General features: G+C 48.2%; 1 protein-coding gene across 2 annotated transcripts; it reads right to left on the reverse strand.

Annotated features, from left to right (window-relative positions):
* Nucleotides 1–3,942: 3,942 nt before the first annotated feature.
* CFAP298 (cilia and flagella associated protein 298) lies at nt 3,943–12,923 on the reverse strand. Of its 2 annotated transcripts, none has more exons than XM_032972704.2 (8): nt 12,796–12,923; nt 11,464–11,625; nt 10,723–10,890; nt 8,608–8,675; nt 7,387–7,545; nt 6,232–6,363; nt 5,279–5,374; nt 3,943–4,209 (listed from the first exon to the last, which is right to left on the reverse strand). In XM_032972704.2, exons 2-8 carry the CDS (start codon nt 11,600–11,602, stop codon nt 4,099–4,101), a joined length of 873 nt encoding a protein of 290 aa, XP_032828595.1. In that variant the 5' UTR covers nt 11,603–11,625; nt 12,796–12,923; the 3' UTR covers nt 3,943–4,098. The 2 variants fall into 2 exon arrangements, with proteins under 2 accessions (XP_032828595.1, XP_032828596.1); XM_032972705.2 differs by having other exon boundaries at nt 12,800–12,895.
* Nucleotides 12,924–12,939: the final 16 nt, after the last annotated feature.

Consider the following 12,939-nt stretch of genomic DNA (forward strand, 5'->3'; position numbering starts at 1 on the left):
AGCGGGCCTTCGACACTTCACGCGATTACCTCAAAGTGCGCCTGGCCTGACGCAGGCGCCAGTGGTTCGACGTCACAGTCACTTCGTGGCGAATGGCGGTGGCACGTGGCGTGAGGTGTTGCCGCTCGATGTACGCGTAAGGGGCCGTCCATAAATGACGTCACGCCATTTTGGACGATTTTTGACCCCCCCCCCCCCAAAAAACATGCTTCAAATCGCTTTAAACTATTGTCATTGTAGTGCGTATTTAATGTGCCGCTGCACTCTGATGTGGTAGGAGAAAACATTTATTAAAAAGTATATTTAATTAAGTAGAACGTGTTGTCTATATTTATTTAAAGTTGCGCATTTTGATGTGACGTCACATTTCTCAACCCCCCTCGTCACACATCGTCACAAATGTCTGACCCCTCCCCCCCTAGGTGCGTGACGTCATTTATGGACGCCCCCTAAATACAAGGTGCTTTAAAAAAATGTTTAACAATTCTGAGAATTTGCAACAATACCACAACAAATGTGCTCCCTCCAGGCTCTGGAGATCACCTGGAGAAGATTCCAGGCACGCGTTGACAACGGTGGCGAACAAGTGGGAGACTTACATTTTGATTTAAAGCTTTCGTGACTGCAGAGATTCATATTCTTGGTTCTATCGGTAAAGTGACTTTACCGAAATAACCAAGAATAAGTGGGAGACTCTTTGACTCTTTTAAGCTATTAACATTACATTTGTTATCACGTTACAGTGTATTATCCGTTATTTTTCCCATTTAAGTGTTCACATTTTTTTGAAGCACCCTGTATTACACGATCAGAGCTCGTTACCGTACGTGCCTGCACTTGTGCAGTTTTGCCCGTCTGGAAATACTCCAGCACGTACGGTATAAGAAAGCGTGCCCACTCAATTTTTTACTTTCTGTGCATGAGGCATACAAATGCTTAGGTTGTTGTGGAAAATTATGAAGATTAATTAACACGAGGTGGGGTGGGGGGGAGCAGTTGGTATTGGTTAGCACACCGTATATACCTGTCAACCGCTTATCAGTTGCCTCTACATTATTATAGACCAATTCAGACCATATTGGTAACCCCGTGCTCTGATAAATCTCAACGTTCATCCTGCAATGTCCCATCAACAAGAGAGAAACAGAGACATTTATTTATTTTGTCCGTTTTGAAACGGCTGTACGTAGTTTGGACTTGAAAAACTCAATTTTCCCGTACAAACATATGGGTAAACCGTATGGGTTGACAGGTATGAGAATCCAGATACCCAGGAGTGCCATTCTCGGCCGTACCTACTGAATGCCGAGCGGATATTGGTCTTCAAATACGACTCAGACACTCCGTAGAATGCAACCCGCACATGATGTAACTGTGTTTTTGTTGTTGCGAAGTCACCAGGGAAATCGGGCGGACACGTGAGTTGTAAAAACCTTAAGGGGAGGCAAATTGTGGTCGTATAATTCAAAAATGTGAGCTCAGTTGAGGGGCCGAGAGGGTAGGAGGTTCGAGAGTGGCGTAGACATCTGTTGCAGGCGATACTCGGCAGGGTTGGCGCATATTCGTTCTGTCGACAAGCCAACCAACCCCAGTATATTAGGTGTCCACGAGGTAGCGCAGTGATATACAGCGAGTCAAAAAGTGGACTTCCCTCCAAGTAATTCACACAAGTTACAAAAATTCCCCGTATAGCCTTGAGCAGACTGTTGGGGCAAGTGATGTTAGTAAATACCTATGAAGGCCGGCATGGCACACGGGGGGGGGGGGGGGGGGTGGCCAACACCACCCCCGACCGCCTTTGTCTCCCCACCAACAGAGTACACGCACGCACACATGTTCTCACAACACACGCTTTGAAACAGGTCTGGTCTCGGCCACTGCTAAAGCACCACCAAGGATGTTTTTTTTTCGATCCTTCCGGATATGGGGAAATGTCCCACTATCCGCCAAAGTAATGCAAATGACGATGGGTTCACTCACTTGCGATCTTACGCCGCCCCCGGTTAGCCTCCAGGGTTCTGGAGGACAGTGGGCAGCTCCTAAGGCCACCACACTTTAACCAGACACCCACCCCCTCCCTCCTACACCACCAGTACTCAACACAGGTTGACCTCACGCGTGTCACCAGCGCGCCCCCCCTAAAGATGGCGCTCCCCGCCACTTCCACAACAATTAAAATCTCTCTCTGGCTGGGTCGCAGAAATCCACGCGTGCACTTCCAGCATACTCCACAAGCTCTCTGGCTTGTCCCCCCCCCCCCCCACTACGTAACCTCCTTAACGCAACCTCACAATTCCAGTTATTGATGTCAAGATTCACGATGGCGCAGCAGTAACAGCAGCAGCAGCGCCCACAGTTCCCCACATCCAGCAGTAACCTCTGCAACATTCGGCACCACCGTTCTCGACTCTCCATAGATTACCGGACAATTACCTTGGCTAGACCACACCACTGATTCTTGGCTTTGGCGGGTTCGCTTGCACGCACATGTTTGAACCACAGGGTGATGCTGTCGGCAGCAGCCTCTTTGCTCGGTCTGCTGGTCTGCCCGGCTTGATCCCGCTCGTCGTGACCGTGCCTCCGGTCTCGACACGTGCGGCGAGATGTTAACTACCTCGCCTGGTATACAGGAGGTCGTGGGTGTGATCCCGACCCTGACGCCCAGTGCCGGATTACGCTAGTGCGGTGCCTGATGTTATAAACGGGCCCTACATTAAAAAAAACACATTAAGACACATGTTTTACTTACATAGTAAAGTAATTGTATTTTTTCACGTGCTATACAGCCAGATAATACGACAAATCGCAAACCTTACACACCCAGTCGTTTATAAAAGTTGAAGGCAGTATAGTACTATAGTAATAGAGCAAGTGCAGAATCACTGAACCGGAATTGATAGCTTGAAAGCATCTAGCGTGGGGCCCTTGAAAGTGCGGGGCCCGTAGCATATGTAGCCACTTTTGCTTCTCGGATAATTGGTGACACCTGTATATTTGGAGTTTGCGGTGTCCCTCCCTGTCTCCCCGTGGTCGCGTGGATTTTTCTCAGGGTCCTCTGGTGTTTACGTCTACATTTTGAATCAACACGCCTTCATGGTATTTGGTTGCTATACATTTCCACATGATGATAAGCCACTTTGTTGCGCTATCATTTCTGACCAGGTCGCTTCTGAAAAAAAATATCTATATAGCTCAGTGGGCCTTACTTGGTAAAATAAAAAAATTTGTTTAATAATTTAGTTCCGAAGGCCACTGATAACCCACACAGGGAGAGGTCCTATTACATTACTTTAAGCACCCTGTTCTACATTAAAATACACGTTAGAATTTTCAAACCACACAGCCAAGTGTGATGTAACATACGTACTCCCCGCATAGCACTTGGCTGTTCCTATGGGGCTGGTGAGTTGACTCAAACTCCGTCTCCAATGCTGCTATGCTCACTCGAGAGCCTGGCTGTGGCTCCCGAGGCATCTGAGCTCTGTGAGCCCCTTATATGATACCAAAAACTGGGCTTGGTTCATACTTGAATTACATCTGTTCTTTGACGTACAATGGGGTGATCTTCTGCACGCGGCTTTGAAGCGATCAGCTGAGTAATGTGCACATGCTGAATCAGCGACAGTACTTGATGAACCATCTGTGGGGGAGGTATCTCTTATCGTCCCGTGTACCCACGGCAGCTCGGCCACTCTGATAACATGTGATTCACTGATTGTCATGTATGCATGCGGCTCTCTTCATAATCGATCGTATGGGGGGGGGGGGGTGCTTGATCTATTGGAATGTCCGCCCCTCTAAAAGCAAGTGCACATTGCCCAACGGTGTTTTGCACAGTAATTGCATACATTCCTCTTGTAGCGCATCACAATGAGGTTTCTATGGATGCAAGACAATTAACATTTAGTATTATCAATCTGTAATAAATGGGGGAGCAAGGTGTCTTGTTTCACATTGCTTTATTAAATAACAACACACACACACACAGCCCTTTGACCTCGTGTTGGAATCCCCTAGAGTTCTCATCTCGTGAACGAGTTGAGCTGCATTCTCTTAGCCCTGGGGTGTGCAGTGTTAACGTCCCAAGAGGCGACCGATTCACTTGGGTCTCCAGGAGATGTCTCGCAGCCCCTGGAAGGAGCGCTTCAGGGCGTGCGCGTCAGCCCAGTTTGAGGACAGGTGATCATCCGATTCGCATTCTTCCAACTTCTATGAAGGGGCGGTAAACATTGGCAGGGTAAATGGAAAAGGCGGAAGGTAAAAAGGTAAAACACATTTGCCCGATTTAATTATTGTTCTAAATTGTTCTAAATTGGCGTTTGGCAAATTATCCATGCTGTGGATTAACCTTGCCTCTGAAAATATAGAAAACAGAGTCATTATTTAGAAACACAGCCCTGCGTTTGCTTGCTCATGCCCCTGCTGGCGGGATGGCCTCGACGAACGAGAGCTCTCGACAGCCGCTTCTAGAGGGTAATTGGCAACTCCTTCGCACTAATTAGTTGTCTTGGAAGACCAAAAAACGAGGGTATTACACACGAATTCACAAATTTTATGGACACTGATCCTATTATTAGCAACGCCTTACTATTGAGTGAGGGACTGGTGCCTTAAAGAAACAAAACAGATGACATTTTACATCTCCACTGTCCCCTTCTATGTAGGTCAACAACACATCTATATACTCTAACTTACATGGTTTACATTATGCGTGTCTTTGTTTCACCTGGGCCATGCTCCCCCCCCCATTTATCACACAGACGGTCACGTTAGTGACGCTGCCCGTTTCAGCCCAATGTGAACGTGTATTGTTGGTGTCACTTAGAGAGACTCAACCAACACACAAACAGGCTGCAGACAGCGTGGAAGACCACCACAAGGCGTGCAGTCATGCCCGCAGCCGCAGCAATAATTTCCATCTCCCTTACCCCCCTTCGGGTGAAACAATGACAGGACTGCCGTCTCCACCAGCGAGCAGTCTTTTGACTGCGATTAGGGTTAGATGCACGCGCGGACACCCACACTCACACACTCGTGCGTTAGGGGTCTCCAGAGCAAGCTCTGTCGAGGTAGCAGTGGCAACGACAGACTACAGCACAGCTCGCGGTACTCATGTGTGGTAGCAGCACAGCCACAGCCTGTGCCTTCAGATTTTGTCTCAAATATGGTTGGTGTTGTGTCCACTTAAGTGGGTACATGTAGGCATGCATGAGCGCATTCACACACACGTGTCTGTGTGTTGGGGGGGGGAGGAATTGGGGACGTGAGTACACAGTACCTTGAGCTCTTCCTGCCGCCGGTATGCTTGCAACATCATTTGCTTCTGCTGTTCCTCGCTCACAATGGGCTCTCTAGCTGGGGCACCCTGACCTCGCTGGCACAAGACAAAGACAAGTGCTGTTAGCAAAACACCTATGAAGGCTGGCACAGCACACGAGGGGGGTGGGTGGCCAACACCACTCCCGGCCACCTTGTCTCCCTAGTGGTGATTTTTACACACCGTACCAGGTACTAATTTGAGGCTAAGTCAACCTACACACAACAACCGCCATTTGCAACTAAGTGGCGGTGAGGTCACCACGGTGCTTGTGCCAGGCTATGTGCACGTTAAGGCCACGTGAAGTGTCGAACGCCCGCTGGCAGGTCATGGGACAGACCCAGACGCCATGGGTTGCCTGACTGAGATGACTGATGCACCACCTGTGCCCCCTACTGTGGCAACTTGCTGTGCTTTAGCCACCCTGCACTCCGCTCGTTGTTGCTGAAGGGCGACTGCCTCCAATTGCCTAGTAGCGTCCTTCACGAGCCTCTTCCACAGAGGCCAATCTTGTCACCGCTGTACCAGTCATTGGCAAGTCCACTCAGCTCCACATCCTCCTGTACCACATCACTCCATCTCTTCTCTAGCCTGTGCCGCGCCCGTTTAGCCCCCTCTATCCAGCCGAACAAAAGCTGTTTAGGCATACACATATGCACAATTATATATATACACACACACACACACATCCCCCATTGAACCATTTGGATGCAATTTCTTCATAATTTTCTAACACTGACCATTATCCCTTTATCGTGTCGTTTCCTGACAAAGCCCACTTTTATTAACAGCAAGAATGATATCTTTACCTGCAAATGGTCTCTTAATCCATGTGCTGATAACTGATCACGGTGCCTGCAGTGTGTGTAATGAACAGAGATAAGTGTTAGCAGTGGTCTGGACACCACTGTTACCTTCTGAATCTTGATGATGATCTTGGTTTTCTCGTTCTTGCCAATGTAGTCGCTAAGCTTCTTGTCTGACTGCAAGTGCTTCCCTGCCCACCACAGTTGCGCTTCCTTCTCATCGATCACCTGCAGTCCCGCCTTACACAGCCATACAAACCATAATAGTGAATCAATCAATACTCTTTGGTTCTTTCGGTAAAGTCACGTAGGTACAGAATAAAATAAATCACGACGTTTCGGGCGCAACACAAGCGTCCATAATCAGGTGGGAAATCATGGTCTGCTGCTGAGGCAGACTGTTTTAAAAGGTTTGAAATGGGTGTAGCTCAAGGGTCATAAAGAAGTGGCCGGGGATTTAGTGATGTTAATGTGAGAAATTAGAGGGCACGGAAGTGGCTATGTTAATGTGAGGAATTAGCATGATGTTAACGTGATAAATTAGAGGGCACGGAAGTGGCTATGTTCATGCGAGAGATTATCATGTTATTGTGAGAAATTAGAGGGCACGGAAGTGGCTATGTTAATGCGAGAGATTATCATGATGTTAATGTGAGAAATTAGAGGGCACGGAAGTGGCTATGTTAATGCGAGAGATTAGCATGATATTGTGCCAGGCTAGGTGCACTTTGAGGCCACGTGAAGTGTCGAAGGCTCACTGGCAGGAGATCGCGGGACAGTCCCAGGTGTTATAGATTGATTTGCTGAGATGACTGGCAGATGCATCACTTGTGTTCCCCACTGTGCCAACTTGCTGCGTTTTAGCCACCCGGAGCTCCGCTCGTTGTTGTGAGCATTGCTCCTACATCCTTTGCTCTTGTTGGAGGGTGACTGCCTCCAACTGCCCAGTAGCAGCATCCTTCATGGGCCTGTTTCACAGAGGCTGATCTTGACACCACTTGTGCCAGTCTTCTGATTAGCACGGTTGGCTACGTATGATGTGAAATAACATACATACATAGTCATCGGAAAGTCTAAACAGCTCCACATCCTCCTTTATACCACATCAGCCCATCTCCTCTCTAAGCAATGCTGGCGAAACAGAAGTTCCTTGGACACGCGCTGGCTGGGGATGCGACCTGAATGATCCAGCCAATGCAGCCTCCCCTGCTGGAGGAGCTCACTGATGGGACTGTGTACAGAAGTATGCACACACATACGCACTTGCATGCCGGCCAGCTCAGCCCTGTCCTCTATCTCCATGCGCACGGGGTCGTGTGGGGGCAGCTGCATCGGATAGACAATGGTGACGGCTCCTCTCAGCTGATCGAGTGCCTCCTGCACCATCTCCATCGTCATAAACACATTCGCCTGCACCTGGTTCTGAAGCAGAGCAGATGGCACATACACATTATGTAGCCCGGTTTAAAACACACACACATAGCACTAATATAACATACAAAGACCAAAGATCCCCCCTATAGCCTGAATAGACTGTTGGGGCAAGTGCTGTTACTGCACACGAGGTGAGTGGCCAGCACCACGCAAAACCACCTTTGTCTCTCAGTGGTGATTTTTACACACCACACCAGGTACTCATTTGAGTTGATCTAGTACATGCACATTCAAACACATAGCACTCACAATATATACTGTACATGTGTAGTGTAACAGCGCCTGCTACTGTCCAGTAGCGGCAACTACGGTGGACAAACAGCACACACGCCGGTGAGCATATACACATTGCGCGGCTGGGTAGTTGTTGGCTGTCTCAGTCAACGCCATCAGTGTCACACGGTCAGGGTTGTGTTTAGGCTAGGCACGGCGACTAGGGAGAGTGCCAGGGCGAACCTGTGAAGTGTTAAGGTGTTGAATGAAGAAAGTGCCTCCCAGAAACCCTTGTCTCCGAATCACTGACACTACACATGTATATCACACACACACATCACTAATATAGTATACACATATATTACACACGTAACACTAATAGTATATACACACGCATAGCAATACTAGTACATACACACATATCACACAGCACAAACAGCACACATACATACCACAAAGCACAAACACATAACATAACATGGACAGCACACAAAAATATATCATATGGCATGCACATATATCATCCCACAGCACCTCCGATTAGCACGGCTGGTTATGTACGACATGAAATAAGATCAACTTAAATACACAGCGCTTAGCACACACAAAGCACATGCATAACACACACAGCACACGTAACCAGTAAGCCTCTTCCCCAGAGTGGCCTGGCTCTTGAGAGGATCTTATGTTGTAAACATTACGTATGCTACCAGCCAGCAATGAATCGGCAATAACCTCACCACGTATAAGTTTGACTGCCACTTGCAATCAAAACAATTGACACACGTTCACATGACTTTCAACTGAATTTCTTGACTTACCCTGAAGTACATTTACCTTTGATATAAGTGCTTTGGCTTCTTGTATCGTTTTCCTCAGGACCTCTTGCATCTTTTCATTGGGTGCTTAAACACATATTAAGGGACATCAGGAAACATATTAAGATGGTGCAGCTCTGCGAGTGCTATTTGCTATGCAATATGTATACATGCTGTATATGTCTAAATACTGTGTGTTATATGCTGTGTCAGAGGAATGAAGCCGGCATTACCGAGATCCTAGGTTTGAATCCGAGTTTAATACACCCGTCATTGAACTGGGCGATCAATGACATATCTGTCAACCCCTTATCAGTGCCTACCTTATTACAGACCAATTCTGACCTTATTGGTCACCCTGTGCCCTTATAAATCTCAACGTCCATCCTCGAAAGCCCCATCACAAGGGAGAAACACAAACAAATAGACAAAACAATTGTTTTGTCCGTGTTGAAACGGCTGTACGCCGTATGGACCTGAAAACTCAATTACCCTGTACAAGAATAAGGGGCCGTCCATAAATGACGTCACGCGATTTTGGACGATTTTTGACCCCCCCCCCCTTCGTCACACGGCGTCACAAAAAGTCAGACCCCCCCCTCAAATATGACGTCACAAAGCTCTGCCCCCCCCCCAAAAAAAATATAAAACATGCTTCAAATCGCTTTCAACTATTGTCATTGTAGTGCGTATTTAATGTGGCGCTGCACTCTGATCGTCACAAATGTCTGACCCCCCCCCACCCCCCCCACTAGGTGCGTGACATCATTTATGGACAGCCCCTAAGGGTCAACCGTATGGGTTGACAGATATGCAATGACAGTGTCAGCTCAGTCACACATGGCTGCTAGAAAAAAAAAACAATCTGTGAAGTTAAGTTCAGTTCTGTCAGTTAAGTGGACAAAATTCCAGCTCTGAAAATTTAAAATAATTCACTTGACTGCCATACAGCTGTTTTCTGTGAAAGTGTATAATGGGAAAGTGTGTAATGGGAAAGTGTGTAATAGGAAAGTGTGTAATGGGAAAGTGCGCCCCATTTGAAGCCCCCTAGTTTTGTGGATAGAAAGGTCAGGGAAATAGTTTTGCGATATCTTCTGTGTGCCGTTCGCTAACATTCCAAGCGGATAGACTGCTTACGGTCTGAATTCCAGACGGACAGTTCATATCGAGACACGACGGCAACAACAGTGCAGTTCAAATGAAATTGTGAAGTAAAATATTTAACAGGAAAAAAAAAAACACGACTTGTAAATGTCCGTGATTCCAAACATCCATGTCGAAGCAGGCTATATAAAATGATAGAAACATTAACGATGATCTGGTCATAACCTGAGAAGTACCTTCTACTGCCTTTACCGTTGTTATTGTTCACGTCACTTTAGTTGTCCTGTAACCCCTATAAACCTTTGCACAAAAAAATGATGTAAAACATTTTCTACGTAGTTCATTTTACCAACAGCACGAAAACCTGCTATCCACCGCCTCTTTAGATCCTGGTCAGCTTTCCATAACTGCCTTAGATACACACACTCTGATGTTTTTTTCCGGTAAAATTGTAACTGCAGCTAAAACTATATATAAAAAATTTTTACCAGGTAAGGACCCACTGGGCTACACAGCTCTTTTTTTAGAAGCTACCTGGCCACAATCGATTGGTCAAAGTAGTGGCTTATCACGTGGAAATTTCTAGCAGCCTAATACTCTAAACGCATGTTTCTAAATGTGGAGGGAAAAACCAGAGGACCCGGATAAAAATTCTCGCGACCACGGGGAAAACATGCAAAATCCAAATATAAAGACGTCAGGGTAGAGATCGAACCCACGACCTCCTGTATACGAGGCGAGTTAGTTAACATCTCCTAGCCACCATGCTGTCCATGCACTGCTGAATGAAGGTCTCTCAAGACATGTAAGTCGTCAGGGGTTGTTTGACCACACTTCATTTTTGTTGGTGATATGCCATTATAAGTGGTGCACAAGCACAAATAACACTCAACACATTGACAAATACCACCCTGGCCCTAAAAGGGAAACAATATAGAGTATGAATGGTTTCATTTTAGGCAACGACCCTTCTTCACAGCACCGTATTGGTCAGTGGGCTAACTCCCCTTGAATTAACTCGGGGGGATACCTTGGCCTCCTCTACGCCCGCAGGGATCAGGGGACAACTGGGCGCCGCCGCTGGGCACGCAGCTCTCGGCCCACTCGTCCCGAAGCCGCAGTTCCACCAGCTGCTCCTCCGTCAGGCCCTGCATGTTGGGCGGTAGTGCTGCCCCGTGCGAAGCGAGCTCCTCCACGCCTGCCTCGCACGCACGGGCGCAGCGCACGGGAAGCGTTGCCGTCGCTTTTAAGCGGCGGAAAGTCGCCAAATGAACTTTAAAGGGTCGCCAGACCGGCGATTTGAGCTCAGACCGTGGCACGATAATACCGTTGCAGAGGAAATTTAGAACGCGCGCAGGTGAACGTTCGCGCCACGTTGCGGTGATGAAGCACAAATCATCACACACAGGCATGGAACAAATAACGCACGGTAAAAAAATTACTATTCGGTACAGTACCCGATTGATAAAATTCTGTACGTGCTCAATGGTAGAAAAACCCATAGGCGGAGTTTGACTTATATATTTCGGGGGAGGGGCAGGGGTTCACATTGTCCCTCACAAAAAGGAATCACGGATGCATATCATTCATTTGTTTTCAATCTTAATTGTACGCTATTGAAAATAAATTAATAAAGGTGTCCAGTTTTGTGGGGGGAGGGGCGGGGCATGGCCCAGTTTGGAGGGTGGCCCAAACTCCGCCTGTGGAAAAAACCTTTCCTGAACCCAGCGAGCTTGCTCCCGAGTCTGGGCCGGCCCGGGTACCACCTCACCCGAGCACAGCCGCTCCACGCGGAGGCGCCCGTTGTAGATGCGCGTCGCCCGCGCCGTGAGCTCGTCTAGCGGCGCTTGCGCGTCGCTCTCCAGCAGGAACTGCGATTCATTCCCGTGCTTCACGTGCAGCAGCACCATTGCCCTCCTTTGGAGAGAGAGAGCTGAAAAACAAAAACCCGAGTGAGCGGCACGGCCATTGGAATCTTCTACAGCAACGCCCAAACAACTTTCTCGAGCAGATGCCACTCAACGAACACAACTAAACTATATACGAACTGAACTTTTTTTTTTGCTACACTATTTTTGTTTTACCAAGTAAGGATTTTTTTGTTTTACCAAGTAAGGCCCATTGAGCTACACGTCTTTTTTAATAACCGACCTGGCCACAAATGATAGCCCAACGAGCTTAATACTCTAAATGTGGAGGGAAAACCCGGAGGACCCGGCCAAAAAACCACTCGACCACGGGGAGAGAGACACCGCAAACTCCAACTATACAGCAGGCGTCAGGGTTGGGATCGAACCCACGAACTCCTGTATACCAGGCGAGGCAGTTAACATTTCTCCATGTGGAGAGAGACACCGCAAACTCCAACTATACAGCAGGCGTCAGGGTTGGGATCGAACCCACGACCTCCTGTATACCAGACGAGGCAATTAATATCTCGCCACATATCCATGACCACCCCTCACCGCTACCAAACCCAATCTATATAAGACGTCGCCACGCACGTTGTCGCCGAAAGGAAAAAAACCTCTCAAAAGTCGCAACTCCGCTCCTCCGCCAGGGGAGGCGCGGGGTCAGCGATGGAAATTTCGAGAACTCCCCGTGCAGCATATCAACAGCGGACAACGCCGCTGCGACTTGCACATGGTTCGCAATCAGACGCGCGAGAACCACCACCACCAACAACAACCACCACCACCACCAACAACAACCACCACCAACAACAACCACCACCAACAACAACCACCACCACCAACCACGCGTGTCCGTGAGGCCGGTGCCATGAGTCGTCAGAACATCTAAGAGCACCGACAGAGAAGAGAGGCGTCACGAGTAACAAGAAGTCGCCGCGATAGAGACAAGAGGGTTTCACGAAGAGTAAGTCAGTGGAATCTCTGGAGTTTCAGACCACTCTGTGGAACTTCTTCCGCACCGCACGTAGACAACCGTGCTGTAATCCGGAGGTGCAAGAAATGAGTTTGAAATCTTGATAAAAAAAATTTACAAAATAATTGGAGCGCACTTGAGAGTCAGCAGAGAGTCACTAGAGGATCTAGAGAGTCAGCAGACAGTGACCAGAGAGAGTCTTGAGAGAGTCGCTCACCTACAGAAGTCTCAACCCGCGGAGCGAGGCCCGTGCAGTGCCAGAGGCCGCAGTGACGTCACGCGTCCTCTCGTTGCCACGCGACCGGGGGGGGACAACGACGGGGGAGGGGGTCAGGAGGAGGGGGTCGTGACCCGGAAGCGA

The sequence above is a fragment of the Petromyzon marinus genome, chromosome 49, assembly GCF_048934315.1.
Source record: "Petromyzon marinus isolate PM22_M1 ecotype Great Lakes invasive population chromosome 49, UKy_Petmar_22M1.pri1.0, whole genome shotgun sequence".
NCBI lineage: Eukaryota > Metazoa > Chordata > Hyperoartia > Petromyzontiformes > Petromyzontidae > Petromyzon > Petromyzon marinus.